Source organism: Humulus lupulus, chromosome 7, assembly GCF_963169125.1.
Source record: "Humulus lupulus chromosome 7, drHumLupu1.1, whole genome shotgun sequence".
Taxonomy (NCBI): domain Eukaryota; kingdom Viridiplantae; phylum Streptophyta; class Magnoliopsida; order Rosales; family Cannabaceae; genus Humulus; species Humulus lupulus.
Window position 1 is genome coordinate 164,515,070 of NC_084799.1, and position 27,070 is coordinate 164,542,139.

Below are 27,070 nucleotides of genomic sequence, written 5' to 3' on the forward strand. Positions count from 1 at the left end.
CCCGCATTATTTTTCATTTCTTTCTCAATACAATTTAGAGAAAAGAAACCCTATTTTCTCAAACCCCTTTCATCTTTCTCTCACCCTTTCTGATCACCTTCTTCTCCCAAAAGTAATCTTCAACCGCAACCTCTCTCAACCTCTCACACTCTTACATTCAGTGTCTCTCACCCTCTGCTGCTCTTATGCCTCTCTAACGTTTCCGTCATCTGAGTATTTCCCGGATAAGGATTTCAAGGGTGAATCTTTTTTTTCCATGGTATTTTTTTTTTCAGTTCAATGGTTTTTTTGTTTTGTTTTGGGTTTGTATATGTTATGCAGAAGAGCTTGTTTATTTTAATTAATACAAGTTAAATTAAATGTTTGTTTTGGTATATTGGGTTTGTATTACGCTTAGAAGAGCGAATTGAGCAATTTATAATCTTATTTCTTAATAATATGTTAAAAAACATAAAATCGACACCTTCTTTTGCAGAATATAAGTAGTACCATTTGAAAATCTTTGATTACTGATATATTAATTATAAAATTGTTAATGGTTATGGGCTTTGATTTTGGTGTGTATAAACTATGCATTTTCCGTGTTAAGATATGAAAATGGTATTAAGATATTCTTTTTTGAAAAATCTAATTGTTGTTTTGATTTGGTATATAATTTGTTGGTTTTAGTTGTAAATGGTATGGCTTAATGTCAAAGCGGTAGAATAATTGTTGAAAGGTTGAGGTCGACAAGCATTTAGGCCTCACTTTGGGTCAAAAGCAAGGTGGTCTCACTCAGGCAAAGCAAATCATTATTTCTCTCTGCTTTCTATTTGCATATGTTTACCGGTAAAACTTTGGAAAAAAAAGAAGTAGAAAGAAAATCTAGGAAGCTTTGTTCCCATTTTTTGGTCAATTTCCTTCTGCAAGCAAGTCTTATAGTTGGTGTTGTGCATTGAATTAGGTCTTAATATGTTTGAGTGATTCATATAATACCAACTAGTTTCAATGGTATTTGTTGACAAACTGTGGCTGCATTCAAGGCTGGCAATTTTCTTTGAAAGTTTCAAGTTTGTATCAAACACGATATTAGTTTTTCTTTTTGGGCCTCGTTTTTTTAGTATAAATAATTATTAAAAGTTAAAAACTTAAGCAATGCTAGATAATATAACAGAACAAGCATAATGGATATTCTTTGGCTGCCTTCAATGATCACATGTTTTCCATGGAACAAATCCTATATATTATATGATTATCCAATTAACTTTATGGTTTTTGTACGTGATATGCGGCATAGTGAGGACACAGATGAAAGAGTTCCATGTTACATTATGACCATGGTACTACCAAAAGTAGGTAACTTTTTATTTATTAGCTAGAATGGTAAAGAAAAAAACAGAGAAAAGTGCTCAAGTAGGAACTCCTACATATTACAGTACCACTAATTTTAAGTTTGATCACATATCCTATAAATATATATTGATATGCTCATATAGTGCTATTTGTATATTTATAAGCTCATATAATGCTATTTATTTTCTATATCTTTTTTCTATAATAATGCTTTGATTTGTTAGAATATATTATAAAAAATATAATATATATATGTATAAGTAATATATGCCAAGATACAAATGTCAATTATTTTAATCCTCTTATTTTACATTTATCTTATTTCTCAAACTTCTTGTGTTATTTCAAGGCATAGATTGTTAATATAAACATTGTGCGATTGTTAGGCTTAACTTATGAATATAGACACCAAAGGGATTTGAAGGATCTTTTTGCAGAAGTTGCATCCTCGGCCAAGGTATGCATAAGGATCCCAATATCATTTTTTAAACATTTGCTATTTTTTCTGGAAAATAGAAACTTAATAAATAAATTTGGGATGATCACTAATTTTTTTTTTGTTTTATTTTTTTATATTGGGAATCATTGTTCAGAAGCTAATGAATGAGTTTTGATTTGGACGTATACGGTTTTACTGATTTCACACATTCATTTTTTTTTTTAATAGTGACCTACATAATAACATTAGAGTTTTGATTTGGACATTTCAATGATCAATTTTCCTTTGCTCAGTTTTGACGAGTTGTATTGATTCTTTCAATTTTTTGCAGCTATTCTGTGTTTTTGGTTTTTTGAAACATATGATGAGTTTTCCTTATGGGTGTTTAGAATTTTTTATTTCTTGTAGTTGGAGAACACGGGTTTCTTTCTAAAGTTTCAAGATTTTTTTAGTTACTTGAGATCATTTCTGGGTGTTTTTGTATGCATGAGATTCTGGGTCACTATTTCCTTTTTGCTTATAGTTTATTCAATCACTTGGATTTGGTTAAATTTGTTTAACTGATACGATTGAGTGATGTATATCAATCTCAGAAGTCTAGACAACTTCTCACAATTCTTATTCTCTTTAAAAGTTACAAATGCAAAATTGAGTAAGAGGGATCTAGAATTGTACTTAAACATAGTTCAGGGGTGCATGAAAATAAATACAAGTAATTTCTAATAATGTATAGACAGAGGGATCGAGTGTATATTTTTCATTGAAGATTTCATTTTCTATTAAGCATTCTTTATTTGGAATTGTATTGGAGGTGATTACTTCTCTAATAATTGCACTTGTTTTGAACTGAGATGGTTTTAGAAAAAAATTAAACATATAGTTATCGTTTTTGTTTCTATATTCTTATAGTAGAGCAGTAATATAGGACTCAAACTTATGTTTATAAATTTGTTTATTTCATGAATTATAATTCTTGTGAGAGATACTATAAGTTCAGTTTATGTATCACCTCTACACTTGGATTATGATATTTTTTCTATTATCACTAGGCAGCAAATTTCTTTTATCAACTCTATGTAACAAAGCATATGTAAATTTTACTATAATTGATTATATTGAGTCATTTATAGAGATTTTAATGCAATGGTTTCTTATATACCTGAATGTGATTTCAGATTGGTACAACAAAGAATGATGTTGCCACCTATCGGAGTGCCTGTGGTGGTCATGAAATTCGTTGCTCTGCTTCTTATGGTTAGAGTTGGGTATTTGTACTTTGAGTTATACATGTAAATTTGCATAGATCAGAGTGTCTATATTTGTGTTATATATATATATTGAATATTGTAAAATTGTATAGATTTAAGTTTGATTTTTCACAGATCTAAATATTGTAAATTTATTGATATATATTGGTGATGTTAAGTGTATTTTATTTATTTGTGACTTTAGTAATTTTGATATTGGTTCTATTTTATTTGGTGCTCAATTTCAATAGTGTGAGGGTTCTATAAGTTAATATGAAAAAATACTGGTTAATATGAAGAAAAAAAATAGAATGCTACAAGTCGGTTGGACAACCGACCTACTATGTTGTTCACCATAGGTTAGTTGGATAACCGACTTACCATGTTGTTCACCATAGGTCAGTTGGACAACCGACCTACCATGTTGTACACTAAAGGACGGTTGTACAACTGACTTACCATGTTGTACACCATAAGTTGGTTTGGCGCCAACCGACCTACCATGTGTTTACATGGTAAGTCATTGTATGGGAAGTCGGTTCCAAACTGACTTATGAACGTTTATAGGTCGGTTTTTAACCGACTTCTTATGCAATTTTCGTAGTAGTGACACTGTGTGTTTAAAACAGTGCTTAACCTGCTAAGCAAGTCGTTTGAACTAAAATGTGTAATTAAAGACTAAGTCAAGTTCAAGTAATAAAAGATCTGGTCAACAAAATGATTATTTTTCATTAAAATATTAAGTTCATACACGGGATCCCAAAAATCAGTTTACCGACTTGTAAAAGATAAACAAATACAATTAAGCCGTCCTAAGCGAAAAAACAGGGTTTAACTCTAGTTCCACCCAAGATATCCCGACCGTGGCGGTCGAGCAGGCTGCATATGTACATACCGCCCCTTAAGCTCTTCAACTCATGGCTGGTCCAGCTATCAACTCCCTTACCTGCACCACGTAGCACCTGTAAGTCGAGACCCATCAAGAAAACTTAAAACAACATGCAAAACTAGGCAACAGTATAAAGACAATAAATATAATTCACCATATTCAACTAATAATAGATTATAGGCAACAGTCTCAACAATACCATTTAGTCAACCTTGACCCAACCAATCCAATTATTCAACAGAGTACAAGCAATAAGCTAAACAACGGAAAACACATATATTCTGAAGCATACATTTCAATCAGTAATATAAATATTCAGGGTCGGCGCCCTTAGGCTGAGCCCTCTGTTTACTCAGCTGACTCCGACCCGCTTAGGCCGAGTCCTCTAATTATTTAGCTGACCCCGCTCGCATTGGCCGAGCTGCATCCAGAATGCTAATTACCAGCCTCGACACCCTTAGGCCGTACTTTCATATCCCATATAACAAACATATATCTCAAAAAATGCATATATTCAATTACAGGGAATCTCAGTCCCAACAACAACCACATGGGTGCAGTTTTCTTACCTCGAATCCCGTGCAACAAGTGTATAGCAGCCCCAAGCACGATCCTTAATTCCTGAGCCCTTGCAGTAAAAACCTAGTCACATTGCGACAATGGATAACCATAAGATTCTATACCATTTAAAAGCTTCGGACTAAAATACTAGCCTTCGGGAGCTCAATTTCTACTAAATCTGGTAGTAGAAATTGTCCCAAGCGCTTAAGTTTGGATCCCCGAGCCTTCTTGAGACTTAAGACAAACCTAGTCTAAAACTGTCTAGGCGGGTCGCGACTTGGCCCTCAAGGTCACGACGCACCTCAAGTTAAAGGCGCAACCTCAGCATATGGAGGGAGGCGGGCCACGAATTGACCCTAGGGTCACTGTGCACCTATGAATCAGCAAACCCTCCCAAGGCATCTAGGGCACGCGGGCCGCGACGTCCATGAACTCGGTTGTAGCGCGCCCCCGTGAACCCAGAATCCCTTGGGTTTTCTAGTGTTTTTTTCCCAGCCAAATCCTCAAAATTCAACCTCAATCTTCCACCAAACTCAGATTTAAGTCTAGAATCTTTATTCTCTTAGCCTTACCATCATAACTAATCTACAAACAATTTCCTTACACCTAAAATCAAACTTGGTAATCTTGTTCATGCAAGCTCTACGTTCTAGCATTATTTCAATAGAATTTCAACAATAATATCTAAAATTTTACCTCAATTGTTAGCCTAACCACCGCAGGAATCCTTGACTAATTCTAGCTTTGATTCTCCAGACTTCTCAGATAGATTTCCAGCTTAATTGTTTGAGTCTTCTCCTCCAATACCTCAAAGCTTCCTTAAGCTCTAGTGAGGAAAATGAGAGAACGTGAAAGAAGAAAAGGAGAGATAGAGAGAGAGAGAGTTTGAGGTTATCCTCTTAATTCTGCTGGGTTCTAGTTACTCTTAGAGCTTTAGCTGAGAGCATCCTTTAACTAGAATGGGCAAAAATACCCCTTAGTCAACACAACCTCTCCTTTTTGCCCCTAAGGGCGATATGGTCATTCTCCCCAATTCCCGTTAATTCCTCGAGTCATCCTATAGATTCCCGATTAATCCCGACATCCCCATTTAATCACCAAATACCTACTCGTTACTCAATAAATCTCAAATATACATTAACTTCTCAAAATACCCCTAGGCTCACCCCAAGCGGGGTATTAATCCCCGTTGTGACTATTTTGCCAATCCGCTCACTAGGATCGCCTCGAGCCGTATACTACAAATATATCCACATAATAATGTGGTCTCAATCATTTAACACATAATCACATTTATGCCCGCTATGGGCCAATATTACAAATATGCCCTTATAAAAAATAACGAGCCTACATGCATATTTAATACTCATAAACATACATATAATCATACTCATATTATCATATATTTCATGCATGCCACATAGTCATGCATTTAATCAGTTAATCACACATATATCTAGATACCCTCCCGGCACGCTAATCAAGGCACTGAACCCTATTAGCATTTTTGGGACGTTACAACTATCCCCTCATTGAAATTTCGTCCTCGAAATTTATTCAAACACTTTGGAACACAAATCCCGTAAACCTGACTGTAACCATAGAGTCCAGTCCTTTACCCTTTTATCCTTTAGTAACACTCTTATTAGAGCGACAGTCTTAATCCATAAAACCTTATCTCACTATCATAATTCCATTAGCTTTTCCTTGCTCAATAACTCTGCTGAAATCCTAGGGTCTCCTCACCTCATCAGCAGTGATTATCATACATTTCCTTCCTTGACATTGGCACCAACAACATTCGAAAGCCACCACCCATACTAGGGTAAGGCTAATCTATAGGCCCCTGGCCTAATCCTTAGTAAGATCTTAGAAGTCTTATTAAACCGGGAGTCAAAACTCCTCTTCCTTTCCCAAAATATCATATTCTTTCTTGTCTAAAATATTCGGAGAAAAAACAATTCTCCCCCATGGAACTTCATGTTCCCATACTTTAAACTTGCGAACTCTTATGTCCTTTCAGATAGGCAGACACTTTTGCCCTAATAATCCTAATAACTTCATTGGTTTCCCCGAACCAGTAATGAATTACAATATTCTCTGTCTTTCATTTCATTACATAGATCAAGTACTTCTTGCTCTCTACCTTACTATATCTCATGCCGAGTCACCTTAGCCATTGACCGACATTCACCACTGTGACTATTCCATCAAGTGGTTGTACTTGTCTTAATGCCCTAAACACTTATACATTCGATGTATGATTCTCAAAATCCGAGTCACTTCATCAGATTGTCAGCTTATATGAAGGTAACCAATAATTCTAGGTTTCAACCTTATACTTTTTGTCTTCTATATCCTTTTCCAGTACTTGGAAAAAATAAAGGGTCTCATCCTGACACTATCAACTTCAGTGTTCCATGGGGACATATAGTCTCTTGTTGCTCAAATGCCTTATTGTGTCACCCGTTCACACGAACTGAAGTGTGTTAACTCAATCTGTTGAGTTGCAACCTTTCATGTCCAACCTTCTTACTTGTCGTCTAATGTGGTCTACTCTTACGATCCACTACTACACCTTTTCACCTTCCAATATACAGTTTTTTTTTTTAATTTCAACATCCTTTTAAATGTCCTGGTTACTGTATTCATCTAGAATCTCCACCTCAACACCAGGCTCCATCAGATCACTTATCTGATCTTTATATTTTATTTCGTTCATACTAAAATAGTAGGATTTTGAACCAATCCTACAAGATATTCTCTTTGAATTTCATCTTCCACATAGATGTATCTGTCCATTATCAACTACAGGTACTATATCGATCTTAATCGTTACCTCGTCTGACTTTACTGTAATCCGTGGTATCCTATCCAACTGGCACAAATCTTACCAACTTAGAAGGTCAACGTCCATATCAATTTTCCCTTATGCAATAAAGGGTTTCCAATATGAATCACTCACTAATTCCCATTTGGTCTTGGTCTTAAGGTTATTCCTCTATAAATGACAAAACATTGAAATCTTTTCCACTAATACATTCACTTCTTTTCCATGAGTGCCATCACTGGATCTTAACTGTGGCTATCTAGCATTACCATAAACTTAATGCTGCATGTATACCATTCGTGTTCTTGTTCTTTCATCTACCGTGAAGCACGAGTAACCATCCCTTCAGTCTATACCTGAGCATATCTTAGTCTTTGATCTACCGACTTACAGTTTCATGTCTTCAAACAAAGACAATGTCCTTCACATTACCCTTCCATACCCATCTATTGTATACATATTCTAATACCATAGGGTGTTATCAATCCTTATTATTTCTTCTGAAAATATGATACAAAACTATCCATTCAATCTAACTTTAAGTTCTTGTGTCATCCCAATCTCGGGTGTAGCTGTCTTCGAAGACTCTTCAAGTAGTAGATGACGTGTCTACAAGTCACACGGTACTTCTTACCCCACAGGCATTCTTTAGTAATTTCTTTGTGGCTTCTGACTGAATTCCTTCATACATGATCCCATCACCTTCTACAACGTGACCTTGAATACCTTTGGAGGAATCGAAGCTTACACTTTTTAGAGCCTTACCTGAAACCCTGCTTTATCAGTCTTAGCATTATCATTGTAGTAGTTGTTTGTGTTGGATTAGCTTATATAAGATCTTTATTTATTTTCATGTATATCTAATATTAAACAAATTAATACGAGATAGCCTAAAACATGTTTCTAAAATTGAATTCAAAGAGAAACAAATAATATAATACTTACAGTATACGCAACGGAATTAAGAGTCCTTCCTTCAGTTTCTCTAACTCTTGTATCTTCTCTGTCGCAGAGTATTACCAAGAAACTGAACCGATCTTCTATTTTCTTCACGATCTTCCAATGTATCCTTAGAACCACCTAGACTAGTGTGGGCAATTCTCAACACATGAGATAGATATAGAGAGAAGAAGAGAAAATAACAAAGTGGCTTAGAAAAGGACTTGTGTTTAGAGAGTATAAAACTATCAGAAAATCTGACTTGAGACTTATCTGTCGTCTCTGAAATATTTTCTCTAAGCACTCCTTTTATAGACTCAATTAGACCATTTAATTTAATTAAAAAATCAATAAAATAACAGCCATTTTGAAGCCCTAGGACGAAATTATCATGGGCTATAAGCCCGTGAAATTTCTCATTTGATTATAAGCCCATTGGACTTAAAATCAAGGCTTGTATTATTTTCTATTGATTTAATTAATTAAATAATTATTTAAATCCTTTATCAAATTAATTATTTATAATTTGAACCTTGATTTAAATTTATTTATTAATTTAAATACCAATTTATCTTAATTAATAAATCTGCCATAATTTCTCTTTTCTTCTCAAAATTACACAACTCTGTGAAACTATCCAAAATTGACCTGGTCAACTTTGATAATTCTAATTGATGATTAAATCAATTAATTGAGACTATCTAGATGATTTTATTCAAGGTACAATGGGGACCATGGGCCTATGAAATCAAGCTCCAATAAGTTATCATAAATCTAACAAATAAATTTACTAACTTATTAATTCCTCGTGACTCCACTATAGACTTGGAATTGCACTCTTGAATTCATAGAACGCTCTATAACAAATATAGATACGCTATTAATTATCCATTGTTACAACTATAATTGTCACTCAATCCTCTATAGACGGTCTACAATGAGATAGGCTAATATCATTCTTCCGCTTGATTCATCCTTAAATCAAATACTTTCTTCAACTGAACCATTAATTATTTCTGCTAGGCTAATATCATTCTTCACGATGTCCCTGATACTGTGTCTATCCATACCCAAAGCATGTAGTGCACCCATCTAAAACCTTATTTGCTAATCCAGTTTCCATTCAGTCTAACTGATATATTCCAGGTGTTATTTATCCCAACGTTCAGGCATCTCGCAGATGCAACCAGGTCCTTCCCTTCCAAATCTAGACATTATTACCGTCTCCTGTAATCTGTGGTTGTCCCTTATTTAACAGATTAGCTCCTACTCAGGCTCATACTGAAACTCTCATATGACGAGTTCAATCACTTTTACTATAAACCTTTTACCACTAGTATTCCCATTCTTTTCTTGGAAATTACCAACTCTTTTCCAATAGACACCAATAACTCAAGCCCCATTGTATAACAACCGTGAGGCATGTACTTCATATCTGAATCTTTTCATGGGATATACGCAGCACCAAACTCTTCCAGCTCATTATATAACAAAGGACGAAGACTAACTAATTAATTGGTCACCTCCGAGGGACTAGCCTCGGCTCTGACTGTAACAAGGCAGATCAGTCCTCCCTTCTCCAATCTCGAGAAATCTGCCCTAACATACTTAACTATTGCATGTAGAAAATATGCCTTCACTTGGCGTCCTTCCAGATGATGTTTTCAACATCTAACGCATACTAAATAACTTCACCAAGCCTCATCGATGCCCTGGCGGCTATCCTGTAAACTATAACCCATCCTGTCAAAACGAGGAGTAGTAGAACTATCAGTGGTCCTTCTTTTCTTGTCACTAGGCATCTGCCCCTACCTAATCCCGCAAATGGGAATACCATTGCATGAGCTTCCTGCCCTACGACATTCTTGCTTCATATCTCATCTTTTATGCCTTTAATAACAAGGCCCTCCCTACTACTCAAGCATAGATGAAAAATCTTATGCACTAGAACGACCCTGATGCTCTGGGCCATCCCAGAGTTTAGTCCTTAAATATATCGTTCTTTTTTGGCTACATCCGCTGGTACCAAACCTCCAAGCGGATTGACCAACCCAACAAATTCGTCAACTTACTTTGTTATTGTCTCACCATTCTGAACCAGGATCATAAACTCATTAGTCTTTGTAGTTCAAACTGCATCACAGTAGCCTCTTTTATCAAATCACTATCTAAATTCCTCCCAATCCATCACGACAACATTCCTGGTCTGGGGTACTATTCCCCACCACATTAGGGCATCCTCCTACCGCATGTGCATGGCGCATGGCGCAACTATTCTATCATGGCTCACCATTCTCATTTTATCAAGGACGGAGTTAATCATGCCCATATACTGATAAGTTTCTGAGCAAACTCAAACCTTCCTTGAAAACTAAAGGATAATGCTTCTAAGGCCTTCCAAATAGTAACCCTTATATGTTTCCATCCTCAGGTTAAATCAACACTGGTGTCCTTACTGTCAAGACATATGAAGCAGCGTTTCCCCAACGAGACCCACTACCTCAACCATCTAATCTCCTTAATCTGATCTAGTAGCCTTGCTCGCATACCAGCAAACGCCTACTATGAATTCCAATGGCAGATGAAGGGTTCCAACCCTAACTATCATCTATTGCCCCCACTCTAACAATACCAGGTCCAATTAATTGTCTTGAGTACATACATTTTGAATCAGTCCGCAATCACCAACTAAACCCTTCAGCCCTGATGTTCATATCCAGAATCATCCCACAGATAGGTCCAAACAATCACAATAATCACACGCACAATAAGCATATCGAAACACCAATCTACATTACTCATGCATTCATTATCGAATTCCATTTTTACAAAATATATTCATACACATCATGCTTTCTATACTAACATGCAAATCAGACACATAATTTCAATTTAAACAATTAACCACATAATCATGTTATTAAATACCTAATCGTGAGTGTAATGCCCCAAATTTCCTAATAAGGTTTAGGACCTTGATTAGGAGGCTGGGAGGGCCATAATTGATTTATTATGTTATTAAATAATTATATTCATGTTTATGTGAATTATATTATAATATGATGATAAATACATGCATATGGGTCCATTTTTTTCAATTATAAGGGCATTTTGGTAATTTGGCCCGTTGAGGGCGTGATTGTGTATTTTCATGCATGTGGGTGAATTATAAATAATATCACGTTATATGTGGATTTGTTCGAGCCATTCGGCATGAGATGATCTTTGAATGCAAGTTATCGGTCTGGTCATAACGGGATTAGTTTCAGGGCTCGGGGTGAGTCTCGGGGTAATTTGGTGATTAGACCATTGCCGGGAATTAAAGGGTAATGAGATATGATTTATTAGCATTTGGGAATATTGAGAATAACAGGAATTGGAGAGTGTTATTTATGATTAATGAGATAAGCGGGAAATGACGATTTTACCCTTGGAAGCCTGTAAAGGATTTTAAATGACCTAGGGGTATTTTAGTCTTTTCACCCTAAAGGATATATATTAGCCATTAGATGGCTGTGGAAGTAACCAAAGTAGAGAAAATTTTCCTCCTCTCCCGTGCACCATTTCTCCACCTTTTCTCTTTGAATTTTTTAGCTCAATTTGGGCAATCAAGCCTTGAGGGTTTTGGGATATGCTCTAACATTGAAGAGGGTCCTAAGATGAGATTGAGGTGAGTTTCTGGCCATTAAAACCTTAGTTCTTGCTTTGTTTTTCTATTTGAGTTTCAGTTGGGTTTTGGTTTGAAAGTTGAGTTTCAATGGAAGTTTTGGCTAGGGTTGCTTGGATTGTGATGCCTAGGAAATTTGTAGATGGTTTTTGGGTTCAATTGGGATTTAAAATGAGGTTTGGAAGCTTTTGGTTCATGTTGGAAATGGTGGAGTTGAAGGGGAGAAGAACCAGGGCATTTTTGCCTGGTTGTAGCGCTACAACGCTAGCTAAGGGTTTGCCAATCTGCCTAGAGCGATGGGGCGCTAGGGGGATAGCGCTACAGCGCTACCCTATTTCTTTAGATTCCTGTTTTTGGTGTTTTTAAGGGTTTTTGGCTCGGGGTTTTAATTCCTAAGGCTCGGGATCGAATCTACTCACCGTTTGGGTACAATTCGGGGTTCCGGGAGTGAGGTTTAGGTCAAGACCCTTTTATTGTTGATTTCATTAATTGGAGATTGTATTTGGTTATGACCAGGTGACCACTAAGGAATTAAAGGATAGATCATTCTCAAGGGTCATTCTTAACATATTTCTCGCTCGAACTAGAGGTAAGAAAACTGCACCCAGTATGTGATGCACGAGAAACATGTGGTTAGGGCATGCCATGAATGTTGAATATGAGATTGATCAGAGCTTGAGTCTCTATGATTGTGTATGATCCTAATTATGCTAGCAATTGTTAACTAAGCATGCTGAATGCCCTACATTTGAATATTTAACATATGATATATGCCTGGTAGCATTGCTTACTTGTGCGTGGCACTGACTTACTAGTCAGAATCGGCAATGGTGTCAGAACTGGCTGTGAAGCTGTAACTTACTAGTCAAGTTCAACAGTAGTACTGAGCACTGGTCGTATGTTATTGACCTATGAGTTAGGAGCGGCATAAGCATCATGAACGCAGAGCCGAGAAGATTGGATCTAATCGACATCTACATTAAATGACTCATTATGAGCATTAATGCCGGACCAACCTCAACTTCGATGAAAATTATAAGCGCTTGTCTAGCCTATGGCTAGTCACTTAGAGTCCGGGACCAGAAGGTCCAAGTGACCGTATCGTCACATGGCTAAGGGTATGGAACCCACGCTAGTGACTCCTTAGTCACTCATCTAAGGGTGAGATCCCATGTTAGTGACTTGCTCATCAGTCACTCATCTAAGGGTGCATATCCCATGTTAGTGACTTACTCCTCAGTCTCTCATTTGATTAGGGCTATAAGCCCCAACATGGTTATCGGAACCTCAAGTGTTAATCACTCATCTGTTTAGGATTGACTTGATAGTCATCCATACAAGAGGGCAGGGCCCACAACCATCATTATTTGAAATTATTTGCATGCGTGATTAAGGCTATTATTGCTAGGCATGCACATTATGATTTGATGACATGTTATTACTGTTCATGAGCATATTGAGTTTTCTTGCTAGGCTTCGGCTCACGGGTGCTATGCGGTGCAGGTAAAGGCAAAAGAAAGCTGGACCATCCTTGAGTTGGAGAGCTTAGTTGATGATGTGTATATATGCGGCTGCTCGACCGCCACGCCGAGGGTTGAAAGAGGAACTAAGGTTAAACCCAATTTTGCCTCTTAGGTTGGCTAATTGTAAATATTTTGTTGTAATTAACCTTTAAATTATATTTTTGGGATCCCAATGTATACTGTAAACATTTTAGTGAAATGTTATATTTTAACCAAAAATTTTAACCCTAAACCGCTAATCCTACTTAGTTACACGATTATGGCCAAATGACTCGATTAATGAGTTTAACACTATTTAAAATGCACACCATAATGGTCTCTGAAGTTTAGGGAGTTACAGTGAGTCGATCTCATCTTTAGCGGTGAGCGTACACGCCTAGCCAGTCTTCAGGAACCTTTAAACCTAGACCGCTCTGATACCAAGATGTAATGCCCTGGATAACCAAGATCATTACACTGTGTGCTTAAAATAGTGCTTAACCTGCTAAGCAAGTCGTTTGAACTTAAATGTGTAATTAAAGACTAAGTCAAGGTCAAGTAATAAAAGATTTGGTCAACAAAATGATTATTTTTCATTAAAATATTAAGTTCATACATGTGATCCCAAAAATAAGTTTACAGACTTGTAAAAGATAAAAAAATACAATTAAGTCGTCATAAGTGGCAAAACAGGGTTTAACCATAGTTCCTCCCAAGCTATCCCGACCATGGCGGTCGAGCAGACTGCATATGTACATACTGCCCCTGAAGCTCTCAAACTCATGGTTGGTCCAGCTATCAACTCCCTTACCTGCACCATGTAGCACCCGTGAGGCAAGGCCCAACAAGAAAACTTAAAGCAGCATGCACAACTAGGCAACAATATAAAGACAATAAATATAATTCAAAAGATTCAACTGATAATAGATTATAGGCAACAGTCTCAACATTATCATTTAGTCAACCTTAACCCAACCAGTCGAAATATTCAACAAAGTACATGCATTAAGCTAAACAATGGCCAACCACATATATTCTCAAGCATACATTTCAATAAGTAATACAAATATTTAGGGTCGGCGCCCTTAGGCCGAGCCCTCTGTTTACTCAACTGACCCCATCTCGCTTAGGCCGAGTCCTCTGATTATTTAGCTAACCCCGACTAGCACTGGCTGAGCTGCGTCCAGAACACTTATTATCAGCCCTGGAACCCTTAGGCCGTACTTTTATATCCCATATAACAAACATATATCTCACAAAATGCATATATTCAATTATAGGGAATCTCAGTCCCAACAATAACCACATGGGTGCAATTTTCTTACCTCGGATCCCTAGCATCAAGCGTATAGCGGCCCCGAGCACGATCCTTAATTTCATGAGCCCTTGTGGTAAAAACCTAGTCACACTGCGACAATGGATGACCATAAGATTCTATACCATTTAAAAGCTTTGGACTAAAATACTAGCCTCCGGGACCTCGATTTATACTAAACCGGGTAGTAGAAATCATCCCGAGCGCTTAATTTTGGATCCCTGAGCCTTCCTGAGCTTTAAGACAAATCTAGGTTAAAACTTTCTAGGCGGGCTGCGACCTGGCCCTGAGGGTCACGGCGCGCCTCAAGTCAGAGGCACAACCTCTGCATCCGAAGGGAGGTGGACTGCGACTTGCCCCCCTAGGGTTGCAACGCGCCTATGAATCAGCAAACCCTCCCAAGGCATCTGGGGCATGCGGGCCGCGACGCGCCCCCATGAACCCAGAATCCCTTGGGTTTTACAACATTTTTTCGCCAACTAAATCCTCAAAATAAAACCTCAATCTTCCACCAAACTCAAATTTAAGTCTAGAATCTTTATTCTTTTAGCCTAACCATCATAACTAATCTATAAACAATTTCCTTACATCATCAAACACCTAAAATTAGACTTGGTAATCTTGTTCATGCAAGCTCTAAGTTCTAGCATTATTTCAATAGATTTTCAGCAATAATATCTAAAATCTTACCTCAATTGTTAGCCTAACCACCTCAGGAATCCTTGACTGATTCTAGCTTTAATTCTCCAGTCCTTCCCAGCTATATTTCCAGCTTCATTGCTTGAGTCTTCTCCTCCAATACCTCAAAGCTTCCTTAGGCTCTAGTGAGGAAAATGAGAGAACGCGAAAGAAGAAAAAGAGAGAGAGAGAGAGAGAGATAGTTGGAGGTTATCCTCTTAATTCTGGTGGGTTCTAGTTACTCTTAGAGCTTTAGCTGAGTGCATCCTTTAACTAGAAAGGACTAAAATACCCCTTAGTCAACACAACCTCTCCTTTTTGCCCCTAAGGCGATATGGTCATTCTCCCCAATTCTCGTTAATTCCTTGAGTCATCCTATAAATTCTCAATTAATCCCGACATGCTCATTCAATCACCAAATACCTACTCGTTACTCAATAAATCTCAAATATACATTAACTTCTCAAAATACCCCTAGGCTCGCCCCGAGCCGGGTATTAATCCCCGTTGTGACTATTCCACCAATCCGCTCACTAGGATCGCCTCAAGCCGTATACCAGAAAAATATCCACAAAATAATGTGGTCTCAATCATTTAACACATATAATCACATTTATGCCCTCTACGGGCCAATATTAAAAATATGTCCTTATAAACAATAACGGGCCCACATGCATATAATCATACTCATATTATCATATATTTCACGTGTAACACCCTGGATAGCCAAGACCGCTACACTGTGTATTTATAAAGGTGCAGGACTTTCTAATCAAGTCATTTAGTTAAAAACGTGTCACTGAAACCATTAATGTGCTAGGGTTAAAAAGTTTTGGTCTTAAAAGATACATTTCATATAACCAAACATTTTTACACATGGGATCCCAAAAGCAATAGAGTTTAAAAGTCAATTTACAAAATTTCCAAAGTACAAACAATCACCAGCCACTCTAAGGGAAAAACAGACGTTTATGGTTCTCTTGTTCCTGTCTCCCCCTCAACCGTGGCAGCTGAGCAGCTGATCATGTACATTCTGCTCACAGAGCTCTCCAAATCAGGGCTGATCAAGCTTGCCCTTGCCTTTACCTGCACCACGTAGCACCTGTGAGCCAAGGCCCAGCAAGAAAACATAACATTACACAACAAACAATGATAACAGTTGAATAACCCTTTAAGCAGGATTACATACCTAACATTCCACATTAATCACATAGCATGTAAACATAACCAAAGATTCAACTAATCAACGCTCAGCTATTCAGCATGAAAAATTCACAAATCATTAATAACAATCAAGTCACATGATAATTAGGGCCGACACCTTAGGCCGCACCCTCTGTTTACCCCACTGACTCCGGCCCGCTAAAACCGAGCTCAGTGCATAATAAGCTGTCCTCAGCTACCAGTGGCCGAGCCGCGCCCTATGCGCTAATGTAAACTTTGGCACCCTTAGGCCCTTTGTTTACTATTTACATGGCATGATACCATCCTTTATATAGCATATAAACCAGGGAACCCTTAGTCCCATTATGAAACCACAACCAGGTGCAGTTTTCTTACCTTTAGTTTCCAAGTGTACTGATTGTGCAGGATGCCTCTTGAGCACGATCCGTTTCCCGAGCCCCTAGCTTATACCTAGTCACAACCAAGATAAAGGATACCATTAATAATCGCAAAAGGGCTTCTAGATAAAGTTCTAGTATCTGGAACATTAAATTCAACCAAACACAGTAGTAAATTCAATCCTGAGCACCCTAGGTAAAATTCCCATGCTTAAAATCCCAAAATCCCTTAAGGACCGCGGCTCAAGCCACCCATGCCGCGGCATAGCCCCCAAATAGAGCCCATCTGGGCTCAGAGCTAGACACGGGTCGCGACCCTGCAAACCCCATGCCGCGGCCCGCCCTCCTTCCTCAGCACATTTCAGCTTCAGAGGGCCGCGACTCACCAAGAACTATGCCACAGCCTGACCTCTTGGAACCCAGAAAAACCACCATTTTTTACTCTCAAACCTCACTCAAAACCATCCAAAACCATCCCAATTCCACAACTCAATTATCCCAAAACTTCTCACATGATTCCAGCAACACAACCCAGCTGAAACTTAGCCTAGAAACTTACCAAAATCCCACTTCAATCTCTGAAACTCACTTACTCAAGAACACTAAAACCAGCCATGAAAACTCAGAATACAAACACTAAATCACGAATTGGAGCTTACCTTCTTTGATGAACCAACTCCCTTAACGATTTCTGAGCTAAAACCCAAGCTTTCTAGCTTCAATTCAATCCTTAAATTTTAAAACCATAAACACTTTAAAACCCATCCAAAACACAGAATTAATCACCATGCACAAAGCTTATATCTTACCTCAATTCTTGATTGAACTCTTTAGCTGAACATTGGACTAGTCCTTTAAGACTCCAGCCCAAACCAGTGAATTCCCAGCTGAATTCCTTAAGTTTTCTGTGGTTTTTCTTTGAGAGAGAAAGGGATAAATAGGGAGGGTCGGTTCCTTGTGTTCAACTATGTTCTGAGATTTTACTTAGTCTGCCCTTAGGTGATTAAGTTAATCCCAAGGCTCGAGGTGCCGGAAACGTCCCCGAGGGCAAAATGGTAAAATTCCCCAGTATTCCCACCTAAGCTTCCTAACCTCAAATATATCTCCAATTATTTATTTCCATAACCCGCTAATCTAAATAACCTTCCAGTACTTAAAATACCCCTTGACTTGCCCAAAGTCAAGTATTAAGCCCCGTTGTGACTTTCCTGCTAACTAGCTCCCTAGGATCGTCTCAAGTCGCATGCTGCAGATTTACCCACATAATAATGTGGTTCTCACAATTAAAGCATATAATCACATTTATATTCATATAACCATACAAGCATGCTTATCATCAAATCGTGCATTAAATTAATAAATTTCACGCTTAAACCAATTATGCCCTCCCGGCACACTATCAAGGCCCTTAAGCCATATTAGTTATTTTGGGTCGTTACATCACGCATGCCACATAGTCACACATTTAATCAATTAATCACATATATATCCAGATATGCCCTCCTGGCATGCTAATCAAGGCACTGGACCCTATTAGCATTTTTGGGACGTTACACCATTTCTCCTCTGCTATATTCCTTCTCACTCATTTTGGTCTACTTGGCAGAGTTAGAGCTATATGAGTTATCTCCATATGGTAATACCAAATTGTCTAACTCTTGTCGATCCCATTGAAATATAAGTGTTCTTTAATCTTTTTAACATTTCCACACTTAAGACATTAACAATAAGTAAAATTTGGGTGTTTCACATTTTTCAAACAAAACCTTAAGAGCACATCGACCCCGTTCCTATATTATGCATATAACCTATTCGTTGACATCCACTTTCTATCCATGTCTTCTCCTATGTCTATGAAAAATAAAAGAAACAACGCTAAAAAAGCACTTGATACAGTTGGATGTCTATATAAAGCTAATTGTTTATAATCTTAGATAAAATCGGACATCATTTCCCCTGTAATAGTAACCCAACCATCTACATGTGAATAACCAAACAAACAATTCAAACGAAATAAAATAAGTTTCTTCCTTATAGCTTCACAGCACACAACCAAATTTATCAGAACCTACTTCACTAAAACACACAAGTTCTCAACCTTTCGTTATCACCGCAGCACACAATTTTAAGCTCAGAACCTACTTCACTATGGATGAATATTTAAGATATTCAAACTCCTGTAACATTTTTTTAATAATATTAAAAGTAGACGTAAGAGAATATATATGTACCACTTGAAATAAATAATCCAAAAGCTAGCAAAATTACTTCACATAGCAATCGAATTTGCTATTAAATCCACAAACCAACAAAATAAAATTAATAATTAATAAATAAAATATCACTAAATATCTAGCAATATATAATTTATTATTGTAATTTTAGAAACTTAATGTAACAACCCAACTATTCTAAGACATTGGACCATTAGAACTACTAAACATAGCTATTACTTTGAAGAGCATATACATAAGAAATAATAATAAATTTATTAAAACTTCATCATAATATTTGTGAAAATTACAAAGTAAAATAGAATTTTGGTATGGGTACCCATTGTTAAAAACATAAAACATAATTTTAAACTAAAGAAGATTGTTTACAAAACTAAATGCGGAAAATACATAGAAGCATAATTTAAAAAAAAATTAAAAATAACGTCATCCTCGATCGAGTCGTAGCCCATTCATTCCATTCATCCTCAATACACAAGTCATGCTGCCAAGAATCCTCCCACCTCCGTATCTAGTTTTCTGCATCACACTAAAAGAAAAAAAAAAGAATGAGCTTAATGCCCAGCAAGGAAAAATCTACTAACACATTTAACATAAAACATAAACATACGACTATAACAAAACATATACTATAAAACATATATCACAATTCTAACCCATGTACATGGTAAACATTGGGGTTTACTAGCTAAGCTACTATAAGCCTAAAAATACATTGAGGTTTGCTAGCTAAGCAACTATAAGCCCCAAGAAACATAAAAGTATTGGGGTTTGCTATTTAAGCAACTATAAGCCCCAAAAACATATATATCATAACATATAATAACATATCATAACATAACATATTATAGCATAATCATAACATATAAGCATATAATAACTATCCTATTTTCCTTACCAAAACCGGGATATTTGATAACAAGTGCGGGACATGGAACACTCCTAAAACCAACAATAAGGATGGTGAGTATTCTAAAGAGTAAAGAATAAATGTGGAAACTAAACCTTCAAAAGAAACTTACCAAGAAAGATCTTTAAGTTTGAAGAACCTAATCAAAAACCAATATCAAAAGTTAGGATCTGAATAAAAGACACTAACGAGTTTTAAAGAACTGGACTTAAAGAATAAGAGTACCTTACTTGACCTTAAGGATTGGTCTAACTTCAATATTGAAATACACTAATCCTCACTTCCCAAGTATTTTATAAAGCTTAAGAATGGCAAATCTTTTTCCCAACCCAAGTGTTTATCACTCTATGGTAGCACTAGCACCTTGGAGTCTCTGATCACAGCTTGAAGAATGAGAGGAAGGGCTGGGTACTAGGTCCTATTTATAGATGTAAGGAGTGAAACTAACCCCATTTTGATTTGAATAAAATTGAAAATATTTGAATATTCGTCAATTAGAGGCTGAAGACTCAGTCAAAACGTTCAGAGGTAGGTCTAAGTAGTTAAGGCTTAATTTTAAAATTAAAAACAAAATAAAAAATATATATATTACTAAGGGCGATATATCGCCCCTATGTGGTGATATATCGCCTTTGCCCTAATCCCGAGCCTCCGTTCGTACGATCGTGCAACGTCAACGTGTTTTCCGTATCCTTCGTCAGGTGATATATCGGCTCCTAGCTGCGATATATCGGCATACGTGAATATTTTAAACATGTAATTGCACTTTTTCAGCATAATTTAAGTTGGATAACTGCCTTGATTGAGTCAAAATATGACCCTAACAGTTTCTGGTAGGTACTAAGGCTACTATTTCTTTATTTTATCAATAAAATACTTAATTCCTTAATAATCATGCACATGATAAGTGTCATATTCTTATTGGCTCTATCTAAACCTTAGGTTATAATAAATAATATATCTAGCACCAGCAATATTAATCAAACCTTATGTTATAATTAATATTCTTAAACTATAGGTTAAACTTATAAAATCTATAACTGTTGCTAGGAGTTTCCAACTGATGGACCCAAAACGGGCATGTTTTAAATATTTATAATTCGCAAGCGCACGAATCGTATTTATAGAATAGTTTTCGTGTAAGCACGAGATCGAACCCAAAGGAGTTGTCTAAAATGGAAAAGAAAACTATTTTAAATCAAAATTAATAAATTCTAACCTAGTTCCAAAGATTGATGAGATTTTTGTAACAATAAATATAAAATAAAAGATAATAATAAAGAAATTAAAGACAATATATATAACATAAATTAATAATAGAAATGAAGATGGTAAAATAAGATTATTAAGGATTAGAATCCACAAAATATAAGTTCAATAATATTTATAAGTACATTGATTCCCAAGTTTTAGTGATAGTTAAAATAAATCAAACTATCATTTTCTAAATAAATTTATAATTTTAAGCACAAATTATTTCTAAAAGGATAGGATTTTTCTTCACTTTTCAAAGTTATAATTTCAAAGCATTTAGTGTAAATCAATCTAATGAAATAACAAATAAATCAATGAACATTATTTATAAGGCAAAACAGAATATTTTTGTTCTAAGCATGGATGTGTACAATTTAATGACACATCTTACACAAAGAATATTATGTATTTGCACTAATAAAGAACAAAGTTTAAATATGTGCTAACAATCCAAAATACATGATATTTAAGATGAAAGAAAATATTTGAAGAAGAACATCCATAAATTTTATTGCACCAAATGGGAAATCAACATACAAAATAAATACTATCTAGTTACAAATTGTTTCATCATCACCTTAATAATCTTAAAAAGATTAGAAACACATAACTAGAATAGCAAATACAAACTAAAAATTACAAACATAAATAGGAAAATTTGGAGGAAAAACCCCCAAATTTTTCCTCTAAAAATACATAGAAAAAAATAAAAAGAAGAAGAAGATGAAGAGAATTGAGAGGTTTTGAATGTGTAGAGTTTTTGGTATGGTAACCTCCCTCCAAAATGGACACCCTAAATCCCTTATTTATAGCCAAAAATGAGGTATTAAAATAATCAATTTAAATTAATTAAATTGATTAAATTAATTTAATTAATTATAATAGGAAACATAGGGGTAAATTATAGGGTGTAATAATGATGTTTTTGGGTAAAATGTGTAGAAAGTTGGGTAAAAATTTGGTATTTTTGTCAAAGGGGACAAGGGTACAAAAGTGATTTTGTTGGGCTCAAAATGCACAAAAAGCAGCTGGTTTGGGTGGCTGGGTCAGGCTGGCCGTGGGCCTTGCGCCTGGGTTTGGAGTGGCAGCTGGCGTTGGAGCAGTTGGTGTATGGGTGCTGGCTGGCATGCTGGAACCGTGAGCTTCAGGAGGCAAAATGGTGGAGTGCTTTGGTGAATGTGGTTGATGGCTTGCTAAACTTGGGCTTGGGCCATTGATGGGCCTGTTGGGTTTTTTTTTCAATCTAAAAAATGCCATCCTTTTCTTCCTTTCTTTTCTTAAAAACGTCACATTTCCTTTATTTTCCTTGCTTTTCAAGAGCATAAAGTCCCTACAAAATAAATATAAAATAAATCATAATACAATATTTTCAACTATAGAATAAATCAATTTAATTCTTTGAAAATATTAATTATAACTTAATTTATATTTTATATTTGAGTTCAATAATACAACATTTTTTTCCACTAACTTAACAATAATAATTCAAATAATTAACTACAACATTTTACAACAAAATAACTATAAAAACACACAAAAGTATAAAAAATCATGATAAGACTAATAAATTCAAAATTACTTAAAAACTTAATAAATCAATTAAAAACTCAAGAATTAAGCAACAATTAGCACATAAAAAGTGGTAAAATAACTCTATTTTGTAGAGTTATCACACCCCCAAACTTAATATTTTGCTAGTCCTCGAGCAAAAGAAAAATTAAAAACACACATTTTTTTTAATTGGTGATGTCAAATGCTTAACTCAAAAATTACATAATATAAATAGTTCAAAGAAAATCACAAATAAAAGTAAAGCTTATGTAATTAATTTGAAAAGTTAAAATTGTTTTCAAAATATATATTTAACATAAAAACATTAAATCATCATGTGAACATTTAGACAAGCTTATGCAAACAAAAATAAATTAAATCTTAATAGATAATCAAGCAAATTCTATGATTTTTCAATTTTTTTTTTTAAAGATTTAAATAATTTAATGTTTAAATAATCTTTGTCAAAATATTACAATAGCTCAAATATAATAGAAAAGTGACATATTATGAAAAATATATATATTTGAACAAAACTAACTTAAAAATTAAAAATAAAGCTTAATAATTATTTATATTTTTCTAAGAACTAAGAACAATTTCAATCATAATTCTTATAATTAGAAATTGAAAATCACCAATATTTTTTTTTTCAAACAAAACAAAGAAAATAATTTTTTTTTTTTTAACATTATATAACAAATGAAAATCACATAGAAACAAAAAGAAAAACAAATAAAGAAAATTTTTTTTTTTTTTGAATTTTACAACAAATGAAAAACATGCATAAACACAAAGAAAAACACATAAATACAAAGAAAAATACATACACATTACCCCCAAACTTAAATGAAACATTGTCCTCAATGTTTAATAAAATAGAAAAAATTAAGAAATACTTCCTTTGAGGTATGCTTCCTTGATTTGGCTCATTTGGTTTATTATCTTCTTTTCTTTTTGGGCAAGAAGTTGCCTTCAAGCTTTTTGAAAAACATGAAACAAAACACACAACAAAAGTGAAATATAAAATGAAACATAAAAATATGGGTTGCCTCCCACAAAGCGCTTTAGTTTATAGTCTTTAGCTCGACTAATTTTTTTTTTCTTTTAACCTACACCTAATCGATGGTGTAGAATTTCATTAGTAGGGTGAGTTATGACTTTGATGTAAATGCCATAAATAATAATTGATAACATCACACCTACAAGAAAGTTAGAAATATGCAATTTTAATGGAATATCAATAAAATATGAAAATTGCATATCTATATTAGACTCCTTTTCATTTTGAGTAAATATACAAATTTGTTCAATTATGGGCTCTTGAAATGTAATTATATATTTTTCATTTTCCTTATGAGCCTCGAAAATTATTTCATCCAACTCTTTTGTTTCATTAGGGGGTTGGATGCATATTACAAGTTCTTCAACTACTTCATTCTCTTTTTCACTTTGAATTTGCCTATTTGGATTGGGAATGGGTTGGTTGGGATGAACTTGTTTTTCCGACTCTATAACAGTTGCAAGGTGTCCTACTATTGTTTCAATTTTTGAGATTGACTGAGATTGGGCTAGTAAGATTTGGTAGGTTGATTGCATAAACTGTTGTAAGGTATCCTCTAAAGATGGACTCGTTTTTTGTTCAATGGGATATGATAGGTCGGATTGGGCATGACTTGGATTAGGCATGTAGAATTCATGCCCTTGTTTCATTTGAGATTGGGTATGACTCCATGAAAAATTTGGATTATAGGTAGGGACAAATGAGATATCAAATGATTCATGCATATCATACATATTATTAGTTTCTCCATAATTTAAATTTGAGTGCTCATAATAGTTGTACTCAGAATTCCAACTATAATTAAAATGATCCATATGGAAAAAACTAGATGACAAACTATTTTTTTTTTTTAAGATGACAATTAAGAAAAAAAAAAACAACAAGAAAATAAAATTAAGAGAATAAAAACAATGTTAAGATATTAAACACTTAAGTATATATATATATATATATATTTTTTTTTCAAGTATTTTTTTTTCACAATAATATGATAAAGAATAAAGAGAAATAAGACAAAATTAAATAAGATTATATAAAAAAAATTAGGCAAGAGTAGGGAGGCATAGCATGCCATCAACCATAACAAAATTAAGGTAAAAATTAGGAGGCACAAGTGTCATCAACTAAAACATAAGATAAAATACTAGGAGGCAAAATTGCCATCAACTAGTAACTTGCAAAAAATAAAATAAAATAAAAACCACAACAATACAAATAAAGAAAATTACAACAAAATTATAACAAAATTAGGAGGCACAAGTGCCATCAACTATAAAAATTAAAAGGATAGATAGGAGGCACAAGTGCCGTCAACTAAAAAAAAAAAACAATAAATATAGAAATATAAGTATATATTTTTTTATGGGTGGTTGAACCGTCCCAAATTTCTTTTTATCTTTTTTTTTTTTTTTTTAGTTTTTTTATATATATAAATATTTTTTTAGTTTTTTTTTTAAGTGCAAAAATTAAAATAACTAGTAGAAGAATTTACTAACCTTGAGATAATTTTTGTTTCTTTTCTCTTGCAACTCCCCGGCAACGGCGCCAAAAACTTGATGGACCCAAAACGGGTATGTTTTAAATATTTATAACTCGCAAGCGCACGAATCGTATTTATAGAATAGTTTTCGTGTAAGCACGAGATCGAACCCAAAGGAGTTGTCTAAAATGGAAAAGAAAACTATTTTAAATCAAAATTAATAAATTCTAACCTAGTTCCAAAGATTGATGAGATTTTTGTAACAATAAATATAAAATAAAAGATAATAATAAAGAAATTAAAGACAATATATATAACATAAATTAATAATAGAAATGAAGATGGTAAAATAAGATTATTAAGGATTAGAATCCACAAAATATAAGTTCAATAATATTTATAAGTACATTGATTCCCAAGTTTTAGTGATAGTTAAAATAAATCAAACTATCATTTTCTAAATAAATTTATAATTTTAAGCACAAATTATTTCTAAAAGGATAGGATTTTTCTTCACTTTTCAAAGTTATAATTTCAAAGCATTTAGTATAAATCAATCTAATGAAATAACAAATAAATCAATGAACATTATTTATAAGGCAAAACATAATATTTTTGTTCTAAGCATGGATGTGTACAATTTAATGACACATCTTACACAAAGAATATTATGTATTTGCACTAATAAAGAACAAAGTTTAAATATGTGCTAACAATCCAAAATACATGATATTTAAGATGAAAGAAAATATTTGAAGAAGAACATCCATAAATTTTATTGCACCAAATGGGAAATCAACATACAAAATAAATACTATCTAGTTACAAATTGTTTCATCATCACCTTAATAATCTTAAAAAGATTAGAAACACATAACTAGAATAGCAAATACAAACTAAAAATTACAAACATAAATAGGAAAATTTGGAGGAAAAACCCCCAAATTTTTCCTCTAAAAATACATAGAAAAAAATAAAAAGAAGAAGAAGATGAAGAGAATTGAGAGGTTTTGAATGTGTAGAGTTTTTGGTATGGTAACCTCCCTCCAAAATGGACACCCTAAATCCCTTATTTATAGCCAAAAATGAGGTATTAAAATAATCAATTTAAATTAATTAAATTGATTAAATTAATTTAATTAATTATAATAGGAAACATAGGGGTAAATTATAGGGTGTAATAATGATGTTTTGGGGTAAAATGTGTAGAAAGTTGGGTAAAAATTTGGTATTTTTGTCAAAGGGGACAAGGGTACAAAAGTGATTTTGTTGGGCTCAAAATGCACAAAAAGCAGCTGGTTTGGGTGGCTGGGTCAGGCTGGCCGTGGGCCTTGCGCCTGGGTTTGGAGTGGCAGCTGGCGTTGGAGCAGTTGGTGTATGGGTGCTGGCTGGCATGCTGGAACCGTGAGCTTCAGGAGGCAAAATGGTGGAGTGCTTTGGTGAATGTGGTTGATGGCTTGCTAAACTTGGGCTTGGGCCATTGATGGGCCTGTTGGGTTTTTTTTTCAATCTAAAAAATGCCATCCTTTTCTTCCTTTCTTTTCTTAAAAACGTCACATTTCCTTTATTTTCCTTGCTTTTCAAGAGCATAAAGTCCCTACAAAATAAATATAAATT

General features: G+C 34.7%; 1 protein-coding gene across 5 annotated transcripts; it reads left to right on the top strand.

Moving 5' to 3' along the window:
• On the top strand, window positions 1–3,248 carry LOC133788774 (uncharacterized). 5 transcript variants are annotated; one of them, XR_009873375.1, is made up of 3 exons: window positions 1–1,331; window positions 1,719–1,789; window positions 2,947–3,248. XR_009873375.1 is itself a non-coding variant. In XM_062226371.1 (3 exons), the coding sequence occupies exons 1-3, from the start codon at window positions 1,164–1,166 to the stop codon at window positions 3,028–3,030; spliced, it is 327 nt and encodes a 108-aa protein (XP_062082355.1). In that variant the 5' UTR covers window positions 1–1,163; the 3' UTR covers window positions 3,031–3,248. The 5 variants fall into 5 exon arrangements, 1 of the variants encoding a protein (XP_062082355.1); XR_009873373.1 differs by having other exon boundaries at window positions 1–259; window positions 1,277–1,789; XR_009873372.1 differs by having other exon boundaries at window positions 1–259.
• The last annotated feature ends 23,822 nt before the right edge of the window (window positions 3,249–27,070 follow it).